Genomic DNA, 25,301 nt, shown 5'->3' on the forward strand with positions numbered 1-25,301 from the left:
GAAGATAACTTCCATTGTAATCACGCCGCATTTGATTTGACAATGCAGTGCCCTATGATGATAATAATGCGACAGTAGAACCTTTGCACGTTACATATTATTTTTAAAATCAAATCAGTAAAACATATTATGCTAACTCTGTTAATATTTTTTCCGTGCGACGCGACGCCGGATAAATTTTTAATAAAGGTTAAAAATATGCATATTTTTCATTACCCGAAAACGAGACGTTATGCGCCCTGTGGGACAAACGGCACGTATGACGTTTTGACGCTAAACTTGTACGCAATGTTTTTTGGAAGCGCTGTCGGCAGCATAACGCGTGACGTCAAAATGACGCGAGGTCCACTGCGGGCCGTTTTGGATGTGCTCATTTTTAAACCCGAAAATTATGCTTTTTTTTTTTACATATTTATTACAGCAATTTACAAGTAATTATTTATACAACAAATTAATTAAGTAGTAAAAGTAAACATACAGATTTTTTATTTTTGCTGTTGGTTCATCTAAACTGCCTAACTAGGGATAGCTTCCCCGTTCAAAGGCTAATAATTATGTATTTTATAATAATATTAAAAAGTAATTACAGTTTTATCATAATGTGTGCTTTTTCAGTCTTAAAAGTAAACAATGAATATCCAGAGAAAACATAAATAATACCAAAATTTCTATATCCTAAGTCTTAAGACTTAGTCATTACTAGTAAATCAAGAAACCAGCTTACGTCCTTCTACATCGGACAACAATTTCTCTGACTCCCTCCGACCAATAGGGATTAAAAATGCAGTCAACACCTTCCTCAGCCTGGCAATCTCACCACATTTCCACGAATCTCGGATAAGGTTATATACCCTCGGGCCTAAATAATATTGCTGCCTTTGAGCCAAAAAAGTATTAACTCCTCTCTGTAGAATCAGACCCTTATTGGAGTGTCTGGTATTATGAACATGACAAACCCTTGCGTATTTTTCCCTGTTGAGATGTGTGACCGCTACTGACCTCAATATATACTGTTGACGAATATCCAGCACTTGAAATTCTTTGAAGAGCGAATCACTCGGGTATCGGTATGGTATTTTTGTAACTCTTAACACTGATTTTTGAGCTATAGCTGCTGAAGCCATAGTCGTTTTAGTGCAGCTTCCCCAGCCAATCAGACCATACGTCAGTATTGAATTTACCAATCCATAATACAATTGTTTTAGTTCTTTAATCCTTAGTATATTTCTTAATGGTATGAAAAAATGAATCAAACGTTTTATTTTATTAGAAAAATAAAAACATGTTTTGAATACGTCGATAGTTATAGCATTAGACTCGTAAACATTCGCTTTTAACGTTATTCCCGACTTGCGAGAGTGCCGTATTAAGTACTCTGTAAACATTAACATTTAAAAAGAATAATGGTCGGAGTTACGATTACAGAAAGTATACGAGATAACATTCTCCGACGTCTAAAGTCTGTTCACAAATTTTATTTATTTTCCTTAATCCTTTGATGATGGCGTGCGTCAATACATGAATTAATTACATATGTCTGCCTACGAGATAAACTCGCTGGATCGTAAAATACATTTATTTTATGGTAACTTCCACGCCTAGGATAGAAACGTATAGCGAGGATTGTTTTTTAAATTATTTATCTTTTTTTTCTCTGTCGTTCCTCAGTTCTGAGGGTCGTGAATATTGGTACTCTCTCCAGCCATTCCATTGGCAAAGCGTCTCCACCCTTCACGGCTCTGCGCCCTCTCCACAGCTCCATATAGGGTCGCCCGTGACGTGGTTTTCACCTGGTCGATCCATCGAGCTGCGGCTCTGCCTCTTTGTCTTGCCACACTGCCCGTGATTGTTATTTTCTCCAGATTTTCTGGGTCGCGTCGAGCCATGTGTCCGAAGAACTGCGGAATACGTTGGCAGCAAACAGCCGATAAGCGAACTTTTACGCTGAGTTCCTCCAGTGGGGAGACATTTGTTCTTCTGGCTGTCCATGGTGTTCTCATCATTCGACGCCAACACCACATCTCGAAGACATATATTCTCTCCTGCTCTCGTGTTTTAACTGTCCACGTTTCTGCGCCATATAAGAATATTGGGAACACAAGCGTACGCTCTATGAACATTTTAGTTTCCTTCGAGATGCCTCGATCTTGCCAAATTTTGGTCAATCGATTGTATAAAATTTTAAATAGTTGCAGAGTTCAAAATTAACATGAATCGTGACGTATCAGGGGCGTGGCCGATGCAATGACCGTTCTTGCGGTAGTTAAAAATCGTATTTTTTTACGCTACTAATGAGTAGTAAAAAAAATATTTTTTTTCTCGTCTGTATTTCATAGACCCTTCTTTCTTTAACATTGTAAAAAATCGTGGTATTTCCCTATTCAACCCCAATAGCCCTGAAAAGGACTTTTTGGCCGGTCCAAGTCGTGCAAAGAGGCAAAGGCAGAACGGGGCGAAAAATGGAGAGCGGAAAGACGGAAATAAAAAACGTTCTCCTCTGTTCAGAGACTAGAGCTCAACTGATGTATTGTTTCCAAACTCCGCATTATAAAGGGTCGCGCCAAGACGCCGTGCCGAGCGAACCGGTGGAGGGGGGGTTGTACTGCCCCCACCACTCCAAGTCCCGTGTCGGCCGTAGCGTTCGTAAAAAGTGGAGCGCAACGCCCGCATGGGCCATTCGCCTATGACCGCGACGCACGTAACACATTTAAATATAATGAATATTACACCATACATTGAAATAATTTAATAAATAAGTTTTCCTATACAATCCTACTCTATATCTTCCCCGGTATCGCTAAAGCTAGACGCAAAAGCGAAACTCTGTTTTATAAAGGGCCAGCATTTAGCTTATTGATACCGGGGTCCTGGCTAGGATTTTCTACTCTCGCGTGTCCGGAACTCTGTTTTTTTTTCTGACTGAAGTTGAACGATTGATTGTAGGAACTATTTAAATATTTTTTAATAAAATTCTTTAAAAAAAAAACACATACGAGCTTACATGATGCGCTAGATAAAAAAAACATACTTTATACATGACTTGATCAGGAAGTGGTCACATGGGTTTGATTGGCTTTAATGTAGGTAGCGTAATAATGATTAATGATTTGGATGAAGGAAAATTACATATTTTGATGAATCTTGATAAGATTATTCTAATCTTAAATAAAACATTAATAATGATGTCATAAATAAAAATATTTTAATCATTTGAAAAACAGGTCAATAACGAGAAAACTCAGGGTTACAAGAAATTGGATGCAAAAATGTTTTCACGAAACAAAATTTTAAGATTTTAATTGTACTGTGAAGTTTCTCGAAAACGTATGAAAAATAAATAAAAAATAGTTTTAATCAAAATAAATTACTTTGCGACGCCGAGGGTTTATGTGACCACTTGTTTGCAAAAAGCTAATAAATTATAGCGTTATGTTGTTGTGACAATCAGAAAGTTTCACGGTTTTCAGAGTAGCCATGTTTTTTTAAAGAAGAAGAAAAATTTTGAAAGTTTGTAATCAATGAAATATTATCAGTAAAAAAAGAATAAAAAATTTTTGGGCCTATAAAATATGCATGTCTCCGTGCGAGCCTCGTTTTACAATGTGGTATTTCTAACACACTATTCCTTCTTTGACTTGATCTATTTGAATTACTTGTAGAAAAAAATTGGTTTTTTAATATATATTTTACATGTACGCACCAATAATTATTTATTTTGGAATATCAAAGCAAGGACTTATTTAAATTACTACTTTACAATGAAAACAGTATTTTGCAATTACTGAAAAAATCATAAATACTGCTATCAAATTAGCTCTGTATTTAGCTAAATTAATATTATTTGATGAGCAATGTAGGATCAGGTAATGAGTTTGGAAGGAGACAAGAAGAGGGTTCAGGAAAAAGAAGGGATAAAAAAATGAAGGGTGGTTAGGATTATATGGAAGACAAAGTAAACAATGCATACAGCTGAAAATGTTAGCATACTTCAGAGGCAGGTATGCCAATATAATAAATTTGACAGTCAGATTCTCCGAACCCGCCAAATTAAAAATTCCCGCTATTTTCTGAACACACTCGTATATCGTGTCTTAAGCGGTAAGCGGGCTGGTAAACTATGCAAAAACACGGGACCGGGACACAACGCGTGGTTATTATAATCACGTGTTTTCACAGATCCGGGATACAAAGCACCAAAAAAGGAGGGAGACCTGTATGTGGGCGAATATTGCAATGCGCAATGTGGCTCTCCATCAAGGCCAATGTTGGCAAAACTATCATGCAAAAGTGACTTATTAAATTGTTTTAAATAAATATAAGATGTTTCAATTGATTTGATCCAGTAATTTCATAATTACAACACTTTTAAGAAACCCTTCACAAAGCATGAAACTTCACAAAAATGGGCCGGGCAAAGGGTTAATTCTATGTGTGTTTGGGCGGTGCTCAAAGTGTTTATACCCTCAAATATCCTAAAATGTGCCTAAAAAAAACACGATAGTCTTAAAATTACGAAGTTTTTACCCAGCGTTGTAGCTAGGGGTTGGCCGGGTAAGCGGCTGCCAGGGGCGCGCACTTTGCAGACCCACAGCCTTCGTTTCCCTTCCTCTTCCTAGAAAATAAGTATCGGAGGGCGCAACATTCAAATCTTGCCGGGGGCGTCCGTGACCCTAGCTACGACGCTGATTTTACCGCTTGTGGTGTAAGTTAGCAAATGCGCAAAAAATACTCTGCTATACGTATTTGAGCTTTATAAGTAGAGATTTGTAATCTTACCTGCACTAATGAGATGTTTCCGATGACCATGGTCAACACCTCCTTGGAGCTGTTCATGTTGCCGAGGTTGGCCTGCGTTGACAGTCGAGACGCTAGACACATGTCCAGGTTACCTGCGAACGATTTAAAAATAAAGGATTTTAAATTTTTCAAAATAAGTATAAAATCACAAAATGGTCGGTACATACATAAATTATAATGACGTTTTTATGTCTCTAATAGAGTGAAAACTCGTGTTTCGAGAGGGAGTTCGTTTTACATATTACAACAGAGACGAAGGACATTTGCGAGAAGGTAATATAGAAGTTTAGGCATCTATAGGCCTTATGACCTGACATTGGCTGGTTTCAGTTTCAGTGCTGCAGAGCAGCGTTTATTTAATAATTAAAAAATACATAAAAGAATTTGTTACCCACTAAGTCTTAAGACTTTTCGGTGGGACACATTTTTTTATTTTTTTATTATGACAGGTTTATATTACATTTATTTTATTTATATTTTACAATTTTTTTAATAAACAGGCACTATAAAGTATCTAAAAGATATTTCTTCAGTTCTTTTTTTTTCATTTGAAGATCTTTCATGTTAATGATGGATTATTTTATTTATTTTCTTTTATTTAGGAAACATACAGTACAGTTACAAAGTTTTATATTTTACACAGTTAGACTTAAATCTAATGGACCAGCGAAGTTTTCATATTATAAAGTGGCCACTTTACACACTGTGTAACATTCACCATTTTGCCTATGTTTGAACATCCATATTTCTTCAATTCTTCCATCTGTTGATTTTAGTGAAGTTAAAGAGCTGAAACCTTTATTGTTGTGAAGAGATTCATCTGACTGAATTATTTCACATACTTGGCAACGCCAGAAAACAATTTTTGAATTTTTAAACTTCTTGTTGTTTTTTTGTTTCAGGTAAAAGTAAAGGTAAAGGTAAAAGTATAAAAACATGTCAATGCAGCAGAGAAAAAAGAAAGAATAACAGGTATAGATAATATTTAAAAAAGCAATATAAGGAGAAGATTTTAAAACAAAGGGAGATCATTGAACAACCTTGGAACAACGCAATTTAATGTTCCCTCTCCGAAGTAATTTGTAATTCGGGGAACAAACAGGGAGCCCTTAGTTTTTAATCTAGTGTTGTGAGTGTGGGAAACTCTTTTTTTATATTCCGGATCAACAAAGTGATCTACAATCAATTTGTAGTCACAACGTTATTTTACCGGCAGGACATTACAGAATTTAAAAATATAATATACACCTTCGCCCATATGTTTCGCCTCACGGATTATGCTATCCGGTACAACCCCCCTCAACAGTCTCACCTGAATATCATAAATTTTACCCAGGTGAGACTGGAAGGTGAGACCCCAGGCCCAGACACGCACTCCGTAAGATATAATGGATTCAATGAGCGAGGTATATATGTATCTTAACGTTTTGAAAGGTAGGTTTAAGTGACCACTTGACACACTGTGTAACATTCACCATTCTGCCCATATTTGAACATACATATTCCTCCAGTTCTTTCATCTGTTGATGTTTGTGAAAGATTTTTAAAAGCTCTTCATCTCTGTTGTATTATTTAAAACCAATTGTATGTTTTTTATGGAAAATGTAATGATTTTTAATCTGGAAAAATCAGTAATTACGGAATTCTTTATCAGTCTCTTTTAGAGGATGTTAGATACAATTAATTTGGATCGTCACTATAGATTAATAAAAATAATTAATACGAATTAAAACATATTTTATAAAAGTGATCTATTTATCTCTTGCTGTAAAATCAATCAAACGAATTCAATTAGAAGTGATAAATAATTAAAATAATCTTTTGTTTTTTTTTCAATAAAAATAAATATTAGCGTTCTTATAATTTATCTAGATGCTTCAATTTTGGTAGCCATTTTCAACGAGTTGTAAATAACTCAATATTAGAAAATAGAAATCAAGTTGGGGTAGAGTGGGTTTCAAACTTCGGACCTCTTATCCGTGAGTCCGCAACACTAGCCACAATGCAACATCCGTGAACACCTAATATTAAATGTCAAAATATATACGTTTTGCGACGTATAATCCTGCTGCGCAATCACATATTTGAATTTCGCCGGTTTAAATATGAAAAATATTCCAAGATTGCTATATTTATTATTTATCATGCTTTTTATTAAATTTAGCCGGCGGCGGCGGTTGGCAAGACAAATGTCAAAAAAAACAGTCCCCATAGTAATTGTAATTTAATTTTCACATATTTGTATTAAACACTCCTTACTATTTTGGAAATGCAATATATTGTATTATTTTTTATAGTAAATTCCGAGTTTTCGTCAATGAACTGTATTTATTTACGAGAAAAACAAAAAACCAACCGACACAAGCGTTGACTTAGAGATTACTCACGTGTTGACTTATGACTGCGATAACTTAAGCTTGTTCATTATGATCGCTCAAATGCTTAGCATGTTATAAGCAAGTCGATAGTTATTATTATTGTGATTGAGCTACTGGAACAGAAATTGTACTTTAAACTACCAGATATAACTAAACAAAAGACTCAAGACAACCTTTATAAAACATGTTAAAAATATTATCATTAATAATATGATATGAATTTAAAAAAAAAAAAATATGGTGTTAAATGAATGTAATCCGTAAGGGTTTATAAATAAATTTCTTTTAAAAATAAAATAATTTAATCAATGTTCCATTGGGATTGCTAAAACGGTAAACAATCGCGGTGTCATTTTTTTATCGCATCGGTTATTACCAGCAAGTGCGGCCATTGTGATTAAGCAACTGGACATCGAGAATGCTAGGCGAATGCGTCAACCACTACACGACGAGGCGAACTTATCTCCACTCGATTGCCTTATTCAGGGTTTTTACCTGAGAGCAGGCAGAGTGTTTTAGCCGTATAAACATGTACAAATAATTGTTATCTTGCATAGTTTATTATGATTAGTAAATATTTATATTATTTTGATTAGTAATGCTCTATGATAGGAAATTGATATAGATATGGAGTAAAATAAATTATAAATTAAAAATGTAAAAACGCCAGATTTCCAAAAGTTGGCTGTATCACAACAATTATTAAATATTAAGTTTGAGGACACATATGTTTTGTTTTCTTTTTAACAATATGTGTATTCGTCATAACCAATTTCCTCGAAGTGGAATAATAATGTCAGCTGTTGGCGTATGCAGCGAACTGTCAGTCAATAAATAACTTATTCTGTTCTGATATAATCTGGCACTGAATCATTATGACAACAGTCTGTATAAGTGGGTCCAAAAAAAATGTAGGGGAGCATGGGTAATAATGGATCACGGGTTACAGTGAATCGTTTGCAATAGAGGTAACAAACATAGGTCATTGCGCAACTCTGCAATCTAACTTAAATTGTTTAAATGTTTTTAAAAAAAAATAATTTATTAATTAATTGCAAAAAAATAGTATACGTACTTAATAACAGGGAATCTATTTAAAACTAATTAATGTAAAATAAAAACGGAGTGTTCTCTGTTTATGATAGTCTCCATCTAACATGGCTCAGCCTGTTCTAAGATAGAGATTTTTTATCTTTAGAACATAAGCATTCCTATACTAATAAAACAATAATACAAAAAGAAAAACTAAAACTTTTTAATTATTAATGCCTAGTTAATCAAATGTAAAAAAAATAATATTCGTTTTTATACAAATATAAAGTATATATATATGTGCCAAGAATACATGTTACTTAAACATCAATAATCTTTATATATATAATTCCTCTGTACGTGTGATGTCACCGTACTCCTTCTAAACCGCTCAACCGATTTACGTGCGGTATTCAGAGAAATATAGATCTTTGCGCTGTGCGTGTTTGTAGATATTAAAATCTTCAATCGAACAAAATAAGTTGGGAGCATAAATGTTTTATTCATCGATCTCCCAGGGTTGCATTCGAGGAGAATGCATTTGCAAAAGAATGGAATGATGTTTTTTTGGGTATAAAAAAAGTTTGTTTTTTAATGTTTACAAACAGCATTTGTTTTTTTGGATACTTTTCTTAAATTCCTTATAATTTCCACCCGTTTATTTCTCTTTATTGGATTTTTGGTAGCACTAAAATAATATTAAATTCAATACATTTAAAAAAATCGTATTCCTATATAAGTACACCCCTTTGTTGGCGAGACGACCGGAGTTTGACGTTTGCAAAAAGAATGCCATATTTGAAAAAATACTTGTTTTATGTTTTGGAATTCAACCGTAAACAAGTACCTACTTAAATTCAATAAGTTTTTTAATATTGACAATTTTTAGTTTTGGAATTTAATCACTAACAAGTACCTAGGTATCTACTTATCAATAAAAAGTCTGAAAGCAATGAAATACACAAAAATATAACTAATATGTGTACCAATTATATAAAGTATTAGGTTTTTTGATTAACATATATTTTTCAAAAAAATCTCTCACTACACTATTTATATGTGCAGTAATTTTTATTTTATTTTTTTTTTTACATTTTGGTGTGAAAGGAACTCAATTTTGACAAATGAATGCAAAGTTTTGACTTTTTGCCGAAATAAGAACCCAATTGCTTTCAAATATTAATTCTATAAATTTGGAGCGAGTGACCAAAATGACATCTATTATTTTCGATGAAAAATTAAACCATCAAACGTATACAGAACATAACAAATAAAAGCATGAACACTCTGGGATTTCTGTTACGAACGAACAGAGATTTCGACTCGGTCCATGTAATGAAAATTTTATATGTTGCTGTAGTACGTAGCCAAATTGAATGCAACTCGGTTATATCGAAAGAGTCCAACATAAATTTTAACGTTTCTTTAATTTTAAATTAGGTATTCCAGTTGAACATAGTAATTATTCATACTTAAATAAATATTTTGATGTAAAAACATTATAAAACAGAAGAAAACGAAATGATTTGTTATTTTTATTTAAAATATTAAATTCAATATTTGACTGTGCCCAACTGTTACAGCTAATTAACTTGCGAGTTCCGGGCCAGGTTACCCGATTTGATAAACTCTTCAATGTAAATGTATCTAAAACAAACTACAATGCACACTCGCCAATAGGAGAATTCATGCATTTGCAAATGAATACCCAAATGGTATAGATCCTTTCCAAATATAATCTAGCGCTGAATCATCATGACAACAGTATGTATAACTGGGTCCAAAAAAAATGTAGGGGAGTATGGGTAATAATAGATCACGGGTTACAGTGAATCGTTCGCAATAGCTTCGTGTGTTTCGCGTGCACACACACGCACTTTGGTTTAGTTGACACTTTACCATTTCGCCACACTAGTCGCCTTTGCGACATTAGAGCTGTGGTCTTATTCTGTAACTAATTCGTTTCGTAAACTCATTCGCATTCAGCTTCAATGGGGACTTAGTTCTGCAGTCTACGCTGTTAAAGATTCGACATCTTACTAATGTAGAAACAGCTAGATTGGTATACTTCAGTTACTTTCACAGCGTTATGTCTTACGGTATACTGCTGTGGGGAGGTGCTGCAGATGTTGATTCTGTTTTAGTGCTGCAGAAGAGAGCTGTTGAAGCAATTTGCAATATGAGCCTCCGAGAATCGCTTAGAGATATGTTTAAACAAATCTATGTATTGACAGTCACATGCCAATATATCTATGAAAACTTAATGTACGTACGTACATAAAAAATATTTTAGATTTTAGAAGAAACAGAGATTTCCATAGGTTCAACACTAGAAATTAGGATATACTAGTTGTGCCTACCACTAGAAAGCAAAAAATCAATAATTCTTTTGCCTCAAACTGCATATGATTCTACAATAAGGTACCTCTTGAAATTCTGGCTTGCCTGGCACAGCCTGTTTGGAAAGAGATACTAAACACAGTGAACACTGTGAACATTTTCGACGCTTATTTTACTTATTTAAATTTCAAAGTGCATGCACTTTAGCGGACTCATTACCAAAAACAATATTTTCTGGCCCATTGAAAAATAGACTGGCGAAAAAAATGTCAAAACGCATGCAAAAAACAAATCAATAAATAGATAAATAAAAGAAAAAACACACCGCCTATTTATTAATTAGATTTCGAAGAGAATAATTATTATCGATCGACTGAAAAATGTACAGGTACAATATTGATTCGCAAACCAACAAACATAAATAATAATGTCAATAGTATGTTTTCATTTGAAATATCAAGTAAATTACACATTTCAAAGAATTTATTGACCCAAAATGATTGTAAACATCTATATTATAAAATAGAAATTACGTGTCTGTTTGTTTATCGTGGACTGATCGTGTATCCAAAGAAGCGGTTTATGGCACCATAAATTAAGAAAGAGAGTTGCTGATTGTTGTATGCTGATGATGCAGTTCTGTTAGCAAGCAGCAAGCAGCAAGGATGATTTGCAACATATGGTCTCTAGAATGTATGACGTATGCCTGGAGAGCGAATTGGCGATGAACGAAAGTAAGTCAAAAGTGATGGTATTCGAAAGGGGGAGTGAGGTTACTGACTGCATAATAAATGTAAACAATGAATATCTCGAACAAGTAGAAGGATTTGTGTATTTGGGAAGCATGTTTTCAAGAGATGAAAGAGTAGAAAAATATGTTGAAAGGAGAGTGAATGCGGGCAACAGAATGAACGGAGCACTAAGCACAGTAATTGCCAATAAAAATATGTCGATCGAAGCCAAACTGGCAGTGCACAATGAAGTTTTAGTCCCATAGCTTATGTTTGGGAGTGAAACATGGAACTGGCAGAGGAAGGATGAAAGCTGAGAGAACGCGGTTTAAATGCGATCTCTTAGACGAATATGTGGGAAATCAATGTATGACAGGGTTACGAATGATGAAATAAGGCGAGAGTGTAAATCTGAGTCAAGTATAATTGAAAGGATTAAGAAAGGGTCTCTGAGACGGTTTGGTCATGTGGAGAGAATGGTGAAACAAGTAAATATGGCGAAAATAAACGGTAGCGTGAGACGAGGACGACCAAGAAAGACGTGGCATGATCAGATAAACCAAAATCTTAAGTCTGGTCATGTCAAAAGCAGACAGAACAGAAGGCATATAGGTATGACAAGATATTTGAATGTGAAAAAAGCTAGGAATGTATGCCAGGATATACGTTTGTGGCGGTCCATTCTCTCTGCTTACCCCTACGGGGAAATGGCGTGATGTCAGTAGTAGTAGTGGAGTTACTGATCACTGTCCAAAGAAGAAAAGCCTCATACTTTGGTCACATATTCCGCAATAAGAAGTCCAACTCACTGATCAAGATACGCTGCGATTGGTGTACCAATGCAGTGCCCTATGCACCATTGGGTGTGGAAAGGAGATGATGATGATGAAAATCGTTTAAACCATTTTTACATTTTTTAGAGGTGCTCTGTAAAAATGTGTGAACCCACTTTTTCGGTAAATTTTTATAATAAAATACCTTTTCTTCACCGTCTTCAATTCACCTTTTTGTTGTATTAAATACTTAATTAATTTATATTAAACTTAACAGCCAAGTTAAATAATTGATCGTCTTTTTTTTTAAATGCGCCCGATGTTAAACATGAAATGTCTCAGTTAGACGCTGGTGGGGCTTGACGCCTTTTTGCATAACATCATCCACTTATGTTTATCAATATTGTAATTGACAATATTTTGTTATCGAAGGTACTTCGGTTTGATATTTGTATAGCGGACCTTGTGCCTAAAAGACGGTATCTTCCTATCTTGAGCGGACTCGAATGAGAAATGGATGTAAACACATTGTTATTTTGAACAAATTCAACATTAATTGATTATTATTAAGAATAGTCCAGAAGGAGCGTAGAATCATATTTGAATACATCGGACTGTGTCCAATAATTCCCCCACTATGCCTCACATTCACCGCACGCGTTCGCGAAGTCGCCGCGTTATGTTGCACGATGGGAAAACATATAATCATAACACAAATGTAAGGTAAAATAAAACCAATCTGTAAATTTCTCTAAAATATTATTGTGCGCGCGGAAATATTGATTGATAAGTAAAGGGTCATTTAATAAGAGTAATTGAATTAATGAACTTTAAACTTGACATAAAACTGATATTTTTATATCATGTTAAATAATATTTGACGTTTTAAAGATAATGTCTGTCAAATGTCCACGATGGAGTTGTTTAATCCGAGATCCAATTTTCATTAGTTCTCTCATTAGAGGAGCAAAGTAGGGTACAAAAAATACTACCCTGGCAACACTAACGAAATGTTTATTTTGTTTCTTCGACAATCTGACAGATGGAAAAATAATTAAATATTTAAGTAATGCATTTGTTACATACACATTTATTTGCTAATTACACATGAAATGTGATTGCATCCTGTTTTTTTAAGATCCTAGCAGTATTTCTATACTTTAAAAGGACACAACAGTTATTAGAGACGTCCCTTCTTTATTTATATTAATTTAAATCAGTGCACACTCGCCAATAAGGAGAATTCATGCATTTGCTCAGAGACATCTCTCTTTTATCGCACCGAGACTGTTCAATATTTTGGAAAAGCGTATTGAGCTCTCAAGGACAAAAACTATTTTCAAGAGAGGAGTTAAGGACAGGATTTTCCTTAGTGGGAGGGGTTTGAGTGAGAAACTCCTTGATGATTTCCCGAATGTTTGAGTTTACTGTTTACCATATCGTAATCGAGTTGTGGTCCTGTGGCTAGTGTCTCGGACTCACGGACCAAATGTCTGTGGTTCGAATCCCACTCTACCCCAACTTGATTCCATTTTCTATTAGTGAGTTAGTTACAACTCGTTGAAAATGGCCCTCAAAATTAAATATTTGGGTAAATCACAAGTACGAAAATAAAATATATTGATGTGCCATATATTTGTTTTTTTAAAAAAATATATTGTCATTATTATTGATGTTTCTGATTCTATTAAATATTTGTGATGATATACTCATGTGTCTTTGTCAACTAATTGCTCGTTCCACAGAACACAGAACATTTAGTCCCGTGGAGTTACGACTTATGTTTCAAATTGACATACTTAGTGGACGCCTTGATAGTCCGGCTCTTTTGTCGGAGTTATCATTATATGTCCCCGGCTACCGCACCCGTCACACGTCGAGCTCTCTATTTCATGTGCCAGCAGTTCGTACGAACTATGCCCAGAACTCTCCACTTATACGTTTTGTTAGAGAATATAATTTGAACTTTCCCCTTATTGATCCATTTGATTGTAAAAAAATAACATTTAAAATGCGCGTCTTAAAACATACCTTTTTGTCTTATACTTAGTTTTAATAATAAAGTCTTATTTTATTTTATTTTATCTCTAATTCTTAATATTTTAAATATATTTATATTTTCGACACTTGACACTTGTGCAATATTTACACACATGTCCACCCTCATTCCAATATAACACCCACTCACCCACCCTCTCACTCACTTACACTCACACAAACACACTAGTATGTATTGTACATGTATTTAATGTATTTCTGTGGATATCTGTCATTGGTTTTATTCTCTGTATATTTTATTTGTTGTATTTTTGTTACATGTATTACTGTTGATATCCCCAATAAATAAATAAAAAAAAATGTGTAATAAACTGTCTTCAAATAAGTAAATAAAAATATTTATTTATCTTACGGCACAAGTGCTTTTTGTAATATAAAATACTAGCTGACCCGACAGACGTTGTCCTGCCCGAACGTCGGCTTGCCTTGGAAAAAGACTTTTCATTGATGAGTAGGTACCTAGATAATTGTTTGTGGTTAAATTCCAAAACTAAAAATTGTTGACATTCAAATATTTAATTTAAGTAGGAACCTAGGTACTTGTTTATGGTTGAATTCCAAAACATAAAATCAATATTTATTTTCAAATATGGCATTCCTTTTGCAAACGTCAAATTCCGATCTTCTCACCAACAAAGGGGTGTACTAATGTAAGAATACGATTTTAAAAAATGTATTGAATTTAATATTATTTTACTATTACAAAAATCCAGTAAAAATAAATAAATGGGTAGAAATTAAGGAATTTAAGAAAAGAATCTGATTGAGATCCACAAAAAACAAATGCTGTTTGTAAACATTAAAAAACAAACTTTTTTTACACAAAAAACAACATGTTTCAATTTTTTTGTAAATGCATTCTCCTCGAATGTAGCCCCGGTAGATCGATGAACAAAATATTCATGCTCTTTACTGCTTTTTTACATATTAGATTTAATAATCAATAATATGTTTAATTTATATTTAGAAACTCGCTGGTCTGTCTTTAAACTGTATTTTTTTATGTTAATATATCATTGTCGGCTGTTTGTTTCGTTAAAATAAATAAATTCAGTCAAATGAATCTCTTAACGAAAAATATTTATTTTATGTTTTGGAACTCAACCATAATCAAGTACCTAGGTACCTACTCAAATTCAATATTTGAATATTAACAATTTTTAGTTTTGGAATTTAATCACAAACAAGTACCTAGATACCTACTTATCAATGAAAAGCCTTTTTCCAAGCTAATAGCAGGCAAGCCAACGTTCGGGAAGGACAACGTCTGTCGGGTCGGCTTGTCTTATATAAAGTGTCAAATAAATATATGGATACCCTTGTATAATTATTAATATGAAAGTAACGGGTGTTTCTTACCTTTTAGGCCTGATAATGATGGCACAAGTACAAAAATGGACGCCACCTCTACAAACACTGCCCACGTCTGAAAAATAAATAAATAAATAATGTTAATGATTATATATATTATTGGTAAAGAGACTTATTCTGAAGCTATTCCATATTCGGTACATCTCGTCTACTTGAAATGAAGTCGGTCAAAACAACACAAAATATTTTTTTTATTTAACTTTTTGTACATAATGTTATTTGTACATTGGCGGGCTTATTGCCAAATGGCAATTTCTTCCAACCAACCAATAAAATAAAAGTTTTTTTTTTAATAATTCAAGTTACAGAACATATTCAATAGAAAAAAATATTAAAAAGCTAAAGATATATAAAAATATAAATAAACGTATTTGTTTTTAAATTACCATAAATCAAAACTCAAAACTCACTCAATGGGAAAAAGGAAAAAAGAGGAAAAAGGAAAGGAGGGGAGATTAAGGAAGAGAATAATGTAATTACTGAAGTGGGACTTACTTGAACATGACCAAGCACAAGGCCAGCCCCTATTGTTCCGATTCCGGCTACGAAGAAAGGAACAGCAACTTGCATCAGGGTGCTCCACCATTGTTCTTCTCTTCCCTGGGTATCACAAAGGACATACATTAGGATCTCAACTATTTCAAAATTCATTCAAGTCATTATCAAGACATAAATTTACATCATTGTCATTTATATATTAAAATCGAGTTGTGGTCCTGTGGCTCGTGTCTTGGAATCACGGACCAAAGGTCTGTGGTTCGAACCCCACTCAATCCCAACTTGATTCCATTTTCTAATAGTGAGTTATTTACAACTCGTTGAAAATAGCCCTCAAAATTCAATATTTGGGTAAATCATTAGTAAATATTTATTTTAATTTTTTTTAAAATATCCGCACCCATTTTTGCATAGGGCACTGCAAAAGTACCATATCAACACATACTGTAAAGAAGTAGTGTTTCCTGATAATTTATGTTTCATGAAAGGAAAGTTTCAGTCCAGGAAAAATAAAATATTGAAGTTACCAACCACATTTAAATGCAATATTTCACGTCCACCTGCTAGGAATCGAACCTAGGACCTTAAGCGTGGTGGGTGAACGCGTCAATTACTATACTGCGAGGAATACTTATCACCATTCGATTTTCTGTTTCAGGGGTGGTATTCTGAATCATCTCTATCTCCTAGAGAGTGATTAATTTGGGGATTTTCATTTATTGCATGCACCTAAATTTTGCTTAATTTATGGCCACACTGATTATGAAACGTCAAATAAATACGAACACGTGAAATCAAACATGACGATTAAGACATTATTACAACCTTAAACATTACCCAATACACTTAATGAGGTTGAATTGACCAAACTGCATTCGTTTTTTTCCGGTTTTTTAACAATTTTTTTATCATTTTACGTTTAATCACCTGTTTGGCATTATATGAAGCAAAGTGTCGTCAAATTTAAAAAAAAATCACCAAATTAACCACTCGCTAGGGGGTAGAGAAGATTCAGAATACCACGACTGGATGTTTAACTGAGAAAAAGCATCGAGTTGAAAATGCGCGTCAAGGGTTCTAGTATCCGATATTTTAGACTCACAATGAGGAAATTCAGTGCTACAGATAATTGGACGTGAAAAAATGTTTTCTAACACGCGGTAAAAATAAGAGCATTTAATTGCACGGCGAAGTTTCTCAAAAATGTATTAAAAAATAATAAGAGTGAAAAAATGATGTTGACAATTTGGCTACCACTAAAATATCCCTTAAAATATACTATTTGTGTTTATGAATTTTGAGCACAAACTGTCAAAACTTTTATCCATGGTGCAAGGATGGGGTTACATTATACCCGGAAACATTTGTTAAAGAAATTATATACAAGTAAACACAATAACAATATGAAATATAAATAAAATAAGACAATGATAAAATAGGATAGTGGATATGGGTAAAAGTGATAGGTGGAAATTTTGGAGGGTTACAGAAAACTTGATAGCTTGTACAGCAAAGATTTGAACAATGCAAATTTAGTTCAGTTTATAAAATCAACTACTGTTTTAAAAGATTAATGAATCTATATATTGTGTCAAAACACGACAATTTTACGATATAAATTATAACATTATTAAGTCAGCATTCTTCAAGGCAACACTTTTAAAGAATTCTGCTTCTTTACCTCCGTTTTTTAATGAATCAAAAATTCAATTTATGCCAATCAAACACTATAGTGTTTTTGGCTTTCTTTTTGCTTATTTTTTCTGCATAAATGAAGTTGGTCATATCATTTTTTGTCGTACTAGTCCTTCCAAAACTTTGTCATTAGTTACAATTGAAATCTTAAATTGTCTATTAAAAGAAATCAAATTGAGAAATAACCGAATGCATATTTTTTCCTTTGAAAAATATTTATTTCTTAACTGTCTACCAATAGATTGTTTATTTTAATTTTAATCAAATAGGAGCTTTTGGCAGACAAAATGCAGTCAATATCGTTGTTGTACAACTGCCTTTATATTAGTTTTCAAGAGACTACTGGGCAAACCTAAGGGTGTGAGAGCGCTCGCCTACCACTAAAGTTAATGGTTTAGTCCTTGAGAACCTCCTAGGCTTGGATACCGATTTAGCTTAATTTGTTTAAGCACTTAGTCCTCAGTCCTCAAAAACAGCCCAGATCTTTAAAGACTTGAACTAGGAGAGCAGCATTTAACCAAAGGAGTTATAATTCTTTACAAGACGCAGTGACGTGACGTCTGGAGATTGTAAAGCAATCGACCCCAACAACGGTCAAGTTTTTGTAGAGCTATAAAAACTATAAGACAATTATGATCAAACAAATCTACAATAATATTATGCTTGTTACAAACTTTTCCTCGGAGTAACGACATCATTATGATGATGAACCATTTGCAAGAATTTTCTCCGTGTCTCTCACGTCGTTCTGAATCATCGTGAAAGTCATCTTCTAGTGTACCGCCATTTAAGCTATCATTACTATTGTTTGTGGATCGATGGTGCAATGGGTCGGGTGTTCTGATCTGATTCGGCGTCTCATGCTTTTGGCCTTTGTTCTGAATCGGCATTTGCTTTTGACCTTCGTTTTGATTTTCTTCTTGGATTTGACGATGTGTCTGGTTTTGACTGAGCTGATTTTCACTGAACTGATTTATGCTGCTTGTCTGGTTTTGATTGGGTTGCTGTTGACTGTTTGTTTGGTTTTGATTATACTGGTTTTTAGTGTGTGTTTGATTCTGACCGTTCATTTGGTTTTGGCTGTGTATTTGACTCTCGCTATGTGTCTGATTTTGCTGTGTTTGTTTTTCGATTTTATTTTGGTATGATTTCTGTTTTGGCAACTGATGTTGACTCGTTGTCAGCTTTTCGTTTGTTTGTGGATGAATTGTCTGCCGGACTGAGCAAAATCGTTTACATTTTCGCACGGGATTCTGTATTTCGATTTCGTTCGAATTTTCATTTTTGACTGGATTCGGTTTGACATTTGGCTCGGCGGGCGTAGGATTGGGAATTGGTTCTTGCTGTGAAGGGATGTGGCAAGGAGAGGGGGTCTACCTTGAAAGTAAATTAAAAAATATAATTATGAAACACATTGGACAAACATAAAAGTATTAACATCATATAATATACAAACCTATAGATAGAGTAATGAATTTTCTTTACAAATATTTTATCCTACAAAGTTTAGGGAACATTGAACATTATTTGTTCATAACTATACAGGGTGTTCTTTAAATCCTGTCACATCCGAAACTATAATGATCAGTGTGGGCAAGACGACATATAAGCATATTTAAAAAAATATTTAGGACAAAGAATTTAAAAAAAAAAAAATATTAAAAAAAACAAATGGTTGCTTACTTCCGCAGGGGAGAAGTGAGGGGAGCGCGACGCAGTATAAGACTCCCCCCTTCCATACTCGTTTCTGCCCTGCAGAAGTAAGCAACCATTTGCTTTTTTTGATATTTTATTTTTTAAATTTTATGCGCGATGCGGCTCTCCATAAAGGCCAATGTTGGCAAAACTATCATTCAAAAATGACTTATTTAATTGTTTAAAATAAAAAAGAAGTTAGAATAGATTTGACCCAGTATTTTTATAATTATACACTTTTAAGAAACCCTTCACAAAGCATGAAATTTCACAAAAATGGGCCGGGCACGGGGTTATTTCTATGGGTATTCGGCCGGTGTTCAAAGTGTTTACACGGGGACAGCCTAAAAAGCCTTAATAAAGTAACTAAGATGTAAACGAGTGTAATTTTCAATGAATAAATCAAATAAAATAATTTATTTTTTTTAGTTTTTCCTAATGAAAAATACGCGTAATGTATGTTCACGTTTCTCGCAACGGCTATTATTAAATATAGTACAGTTATAAATAAATTAATTAACAAAGGTGATTGATTCGTCCTTCAGTGAGAGAATTGATGAGGAGTGTTTCTTCATAAAATTGGCTCATAAATTTGCGAGGCGTGTGGAAACACATGTTGCCATTATTTGCGGACTAATCCAACACCGGCTATGTGGAAACGGTTACGTGTATTGCGCCTACTGTACATACACGGTAATATGTGCGGAACGGCCAGATATGTTATTTATTAATGGTGGGAAGAATCGAATTGAAATAATCGAAATATTCGATTATTAAAAAGATCGAGACATTTCGAAATGCTTACAACTAATCGAGTTCACTCGTACTAATCGGAAAAATAATCGAGATATCTCGAGTGAATTCATTCGAAATGGTTTTCCGAGACAATCGAGATATGAATTCGGACTTGAGATTTCGAGACAATCGAAATATGATTTCGATCTCGACATTTCGAGAGAATCGAAATATGATTTCGGACTTGAGATTTCGAGACAATCGAGATATGAATTCTGACATGTGGGTAAACATTCACAACTTTTAACATTTTTGTGTGTCGTATCATCAGCACTATGGTTTTAATTTTGATTTTATTTTGAAATTACTCTGCGTGTGACGTATTAAGTTCACGTCTGTTAGTTTGTTTCCCGGAAATAGGATAACTATCATCGTCATCATCATTCCCTTTTCACACCTAATGGTGCATAGGGCACTGTATTGGTAAACCAATCGCAGCGTATTTTGATCATGTTGTGTTACATGAATGTCAGATGATTAGTCTTACGCTTCAGATACCAGTCCAGGGACTATGAAATATTTTAGTGTGAAAACACCCTTATAAATAAATATTTCAAATCCACCATGTCAAAGACCTCTTGCATGGTAGGCAAACGTGCTGACATATAACTATCACAACGCTATATTATTGGTTGATTTTGGCGAACTTTCTTTCGAATTTACAATTTATTGTTCTAATTTTTACCGTGCGTAATAAAACATGTTTCATATCAAATTTCTCGTAGGGCTGAACTTCTTCATAATTATTTAGAAGTACTTTGTTATTACAGATGTATTTTTATCCCCCCACCCAACAGTTACCAATGTTTTTTTGTTTTTTTTTTTTACGGTAGAAAAATCGATTGAATCGATTTTTGAATTCGATTATTTGCATGTCTCGAATGCTTGTATTTCGATTATCTAAATATCTCGATTATTCCCATCGTTATTATTTATTGTCCCAATAACACGGTCTTGGTAATGAATCATTACTGATGTACGGAGATAAAAGAACAGCCGCCGTATTTGAATCACATTATTTATTTTAGACATCCGATTTCCTTGAATACCATAATCAACACCATCGTCCCAACCCTTTCATAGGGCACATTACTGGCAAAAATGCAGCGTATTTCGACCATTTATAAGGAAGTCTGGACCCTTTTGGTGCAAATTAATGCTACGCAAACATTAGTCCAGAGCTTACTTCTTCCAATCCTTGACTATGCGGATGTATGTTATCCAGACGCTAACTCTGAATTACTTGATAAGTTAGAACGATTGCAGAATATTTGTATACATTATATATTTGATCTTCGCAAATTTGACCACATAACCGAGTATCGCACGCAACTACACTGGCTCAGTATCGGGCATGGAAGAAACATTCACATTCTATCACTTCTTCACAATATTTTATTTATTTTATTTTATTTTATTTTATTTAGAAAACATACAGTCATACAAAATCAGTATTAAAAACAACAATTTTTTAACATAAAAAGACCAATTAAGTTTTCATAAATTAAAAAGATATAAACATTAAATGTGACAAAAAATAAAAAATAAATAAGAATTTTAAGTGAAAAAAAGATAATTGTTGACATTTGCGTTTTCCGCCATATCTTAAATAATCCCACTTCGCCTGTTTATCTGAGAGAGCTCTTCCAACCTCTTTCACAACACGGACTATCTCTTCGTTCTAGTAGCGAGAGAACCCTTTTAATACCCTGTCACCGTTCTAATTTTCTTGCCTCGTATTTCACAGTAGTAGCCGCTCGATTGTGGAATAATCTACCCACTAATGTTAGAGACACCCCTTCTTTATTTACATTTAAGTCAAGATTGAAATGTCACTATCTTAATATTTGAATTGTCCCTTTATCCTTCTTCTTTCTTACCCATCCCCTCTCCTCTCTTCATAGTATAGTGTTATTTTTTTGTAGATCTTTGTTTTTAATTTTTGTATAAAATTGTAAGATTCAATATGTCCATGTACCTACTTGTAATTTTCTCAAAGGTAGGAAGAAATTGCCTTAAGGCAATATGCCCGCCCTTACATGTATAAATACTGTATATGCATATAAAGTGTTAAGTATTTATTTAAATAAAAAAAATAAGCCTTTCTAGATTTAAACAATCAAAAAAATAGACCAATGCCTCAATTATGATCGCTATCTTCATCTGTATTTATCGAGACGGTATACTTAACTTCTGTACCATCTGTATCTACCTCGATATGTTCTACCTTCTTGCCATATTGACATCAAATGATCAGAACAAACCAATGAATGACCGCAACAATTAGTCCGCGTTCCTTACGTCATTAACATTTAAAATAGTTCTCATTTATATATTTTAAATAGGCTTCAGTGATAAAAAGTGCTCACCTCAAAGCGATTATAAACTCCAATGAATCCCAATTCAAGCAAAACATGCTCGGTTGTAGATGATTTTTAAACGACTTTTGACAATTAGCAAGACGATACTTAACGATCGTCTGTATTTATCTATTGAGCGATTACAAGGCCGACTCTCGATAGAAAGATAGTAAAACAGATGGAAAAAAAATAGATTTATTTTTAACAGTGCTAATATTTTAGAGCTAGATGCTCTTGTTTGTTAATAGGGCAAGCATCTAGCCAGTCTAGCCACTTCATCTAGCCGCTCGTTTCCGAAACTAACAGTTACGCCGGAATTCAATTCTACTTCAAAATTGACTAATTATTCTAATATTTTTAATAGGCTTTTAAGAAAATAAGAGCCAACCTCAGAACGATTAAAAATTTAAATAAATAGAAATTACATGAACACGTAATTTTAACTATTTTCATGAACACGTATTTTTTTGCTATTTACGTGAATAAGTAATTTTGACTATTTACATGAACACATAATTTTAACTATTTACATGAACACGTAATTTTAACTAAATAGTTAAACACGTAGTAAATACATAAACACGTAGTTTTAACTACTTACATGAACACGTAATTTTTAGCATTAACACGAACACGCTATTTAAAGTTTTTACATGAACGCTAAATTTTAAGTACTTTTATTTTTTTTTAAATTTATTTTTATTTTTTATTTTTAAATAAATATTTGCGTTCCTATGATTTAACCAAATTTCGAGGGCCATTTTCAACGAGTTGTAATTAACTCACTGTTAGAAGGGAATCAAGTCGGGGTAGAGTGGAATTCGAACCACAGACATAGATAAATTGAGTTGTGTAGAACTGTAACTGAAGTGGCTAAAGTAAACACAAATTATCCGCTAGACTTTTCTGCTTAATAATTTAATGTACAATCTTACTGATTGGCAAAAATTGTGAGTTAATAGTGGTGTTATTTGCAAGACTTGAAATCAACTTGGGACATAATATAAAGTGATTAAAATATAGTGATTTGACTGACATTAGTATTGTTGTAACTTTGAACTGTCAATTGGTGGACATAATTCTAACGCTCATTGGTCGAATATAACCAGAGACAAAAATTTTACCATAACCAATAGCAGACTCAAAACCATAGACCTTTTTACACAATTGTGCATATTTATATCTGAAGAATCATAGACAATTTTTAAGTTGTTTCTTCATTTTTTTAAATACGAAATGAACTGTAGCAAGTGTGTTCAATCGGTAAGTCCCGTTAAAGCTCTAAAATGTGCACGATGTTATCTAACTGTACACCCCAAATGCGTGGGAACGACAACAGAAATGTTTAAAAAAATGTCTAAAATATATCGAGCCAACTGGAAATGTGATGAGTGTAAGATAGATGATCCACGATCTAGTACCAGTAAATCTCCAATAGTTTTTACAGAATCCATTAAGGAGAAAAGCGTAACATCTTCTGGAAAAAAAAATATGGATATTGATTGTAAACTAGAAAAAATTCTCAATCAGAACGATAAAATATTGGAAACTATCTCTTTCCTGTCATCAAAATATGATGACTTACTACTTAAGGTCACAAATCTAGAAGGCGAAAACAACTCCCTGAAAACCGTTAATAATGAACTAGTGACAACAGTCAAAGAGCTAAGTTTTCGTGTCTCACAGATGGAACAACAGTCAAGAGAACATAATATCGAAATGCAGTGTATTCCGGAAAATAAAAATGAAAACCTTATTGATTTGGTGACTCAACTGGGAAGGACTGTCAGAATGAAATTAAATGATTCTGACATACTTTCATGCTTTAGGGTGTCTAAATCAAACAAAAGTAGTGATAGACCTCGTTCAGTCATCGTAAAGCTATCTAGCACTAAATGTAGGGACGCCCTGCTTGGTGGTGTTATGAAGTTCAACCGGGAAAACCCAGGAGATAAAATAAATACTTCGCACGTTGGAATTGGAGGAACAAAATTTCCTATATATATTAGTGAACATCTTTCTCCTTCAAACAAAACCCTCCACGCAGCTACGAGGATTAAAGCAAAGGAGAAAAAAATCAAATATGTGTGGACACGAAACGGTCGTATTTTTGTTCGACGGAATGATACATCTCCAGCCATTTTAATTAAGAGTTTAGATTGTCTAAATAATATTAGTTAATTTATAGGTGATTTCTCTTCTTATTTCTTATGCAACAAATGTACATGAAATTGAACAAATAAAATTCTTTTCACTTCGTTAAATATATATTATCAAAATACAAGAGGCATGAAGACAAAAACCGAAAATTTTCATCAAGAGGTTTTAAATAATAACTATGACATAATCTGCTTGACGGAAACTTGGCTTAACTCAACAATATTTAGTGAAGAAATATTTGACCGGCGATATGCTGTCTTCAGAAGAGATCGCGAAACATCAAGTTCTACTTCAAGGCAAGGTGGAGGAGTTTTGATAGCAGTCTCGAAAAAACTAGTGTCCAATAGAAATAAAACATTTGAAAGTGAAAATGAAGACATTTGGGTGGAAATCAAATCGAATATTACTTCAAACTTTAGTATTTATCTTTGTGTAGCATATATTCCTCCAAATTTAAATATCTCTAACTATAATAGCTGCTTTCAAAAGCTTCAGTACAGATGTCTTCAACGTAAATCAAATTCACAATGCATCATTCTGGGCGATTTTAACATACCTGAAATTAAATGGGTATCAGATGCTTCAGGTAATAATAATTTTCTCTGTCCTACAAATTAT

The 25,301-nt window shown here is 33.6% G+C and overlaps 1 protein-coding gene across 1 annotated transcript in view; it reads right to left on the bottom strand.

The window, feature by feature from the left end:
- The window catches only part of LOC148282075 (solute carrier family 41 member 1), a 52,121-nt gene that overhangs the window by 18,385 nt on the left and 8,435 nt on the right, over positions 1-25,301 (bottom strand). Inside the window, exons 2-4 of the mRNA XM_088225657.1 lie at positions 15,976-16,080; positions 15,469-15,535; positions 4,777-4,889 (exon numbers count right to left, since the gene is read on the bottom strand). Coding sequence (XP_088081783.1) covers positions 4,777-4,889; positions 15,469-15,535; positions 15,976-16,080 — 285 coding nt within the window. The remainder of the gene's footprint in view (positions 1-4,776; positions 4,890-15,468; positions 15,536-15,975; positions 16,081-25,301) is intronic.

This window comes from Micrasema longulum, unplaced genomic scaffold (assembly GCF_059751315.1).
Source record: "Micrasema longulum isolate JH-2025_06_02 unplaced genomic scaffold, ASM5975131v1 h1tg000378l, whole genome shotgun sequence".
Classification (NCBI taxonomy): domain Eukaryota; kingdom Metazoa; phylum Arthropoda; class Insecta; order Trichoptera; family Brachycentridae; genus Micrasema; species Micrasema longulum.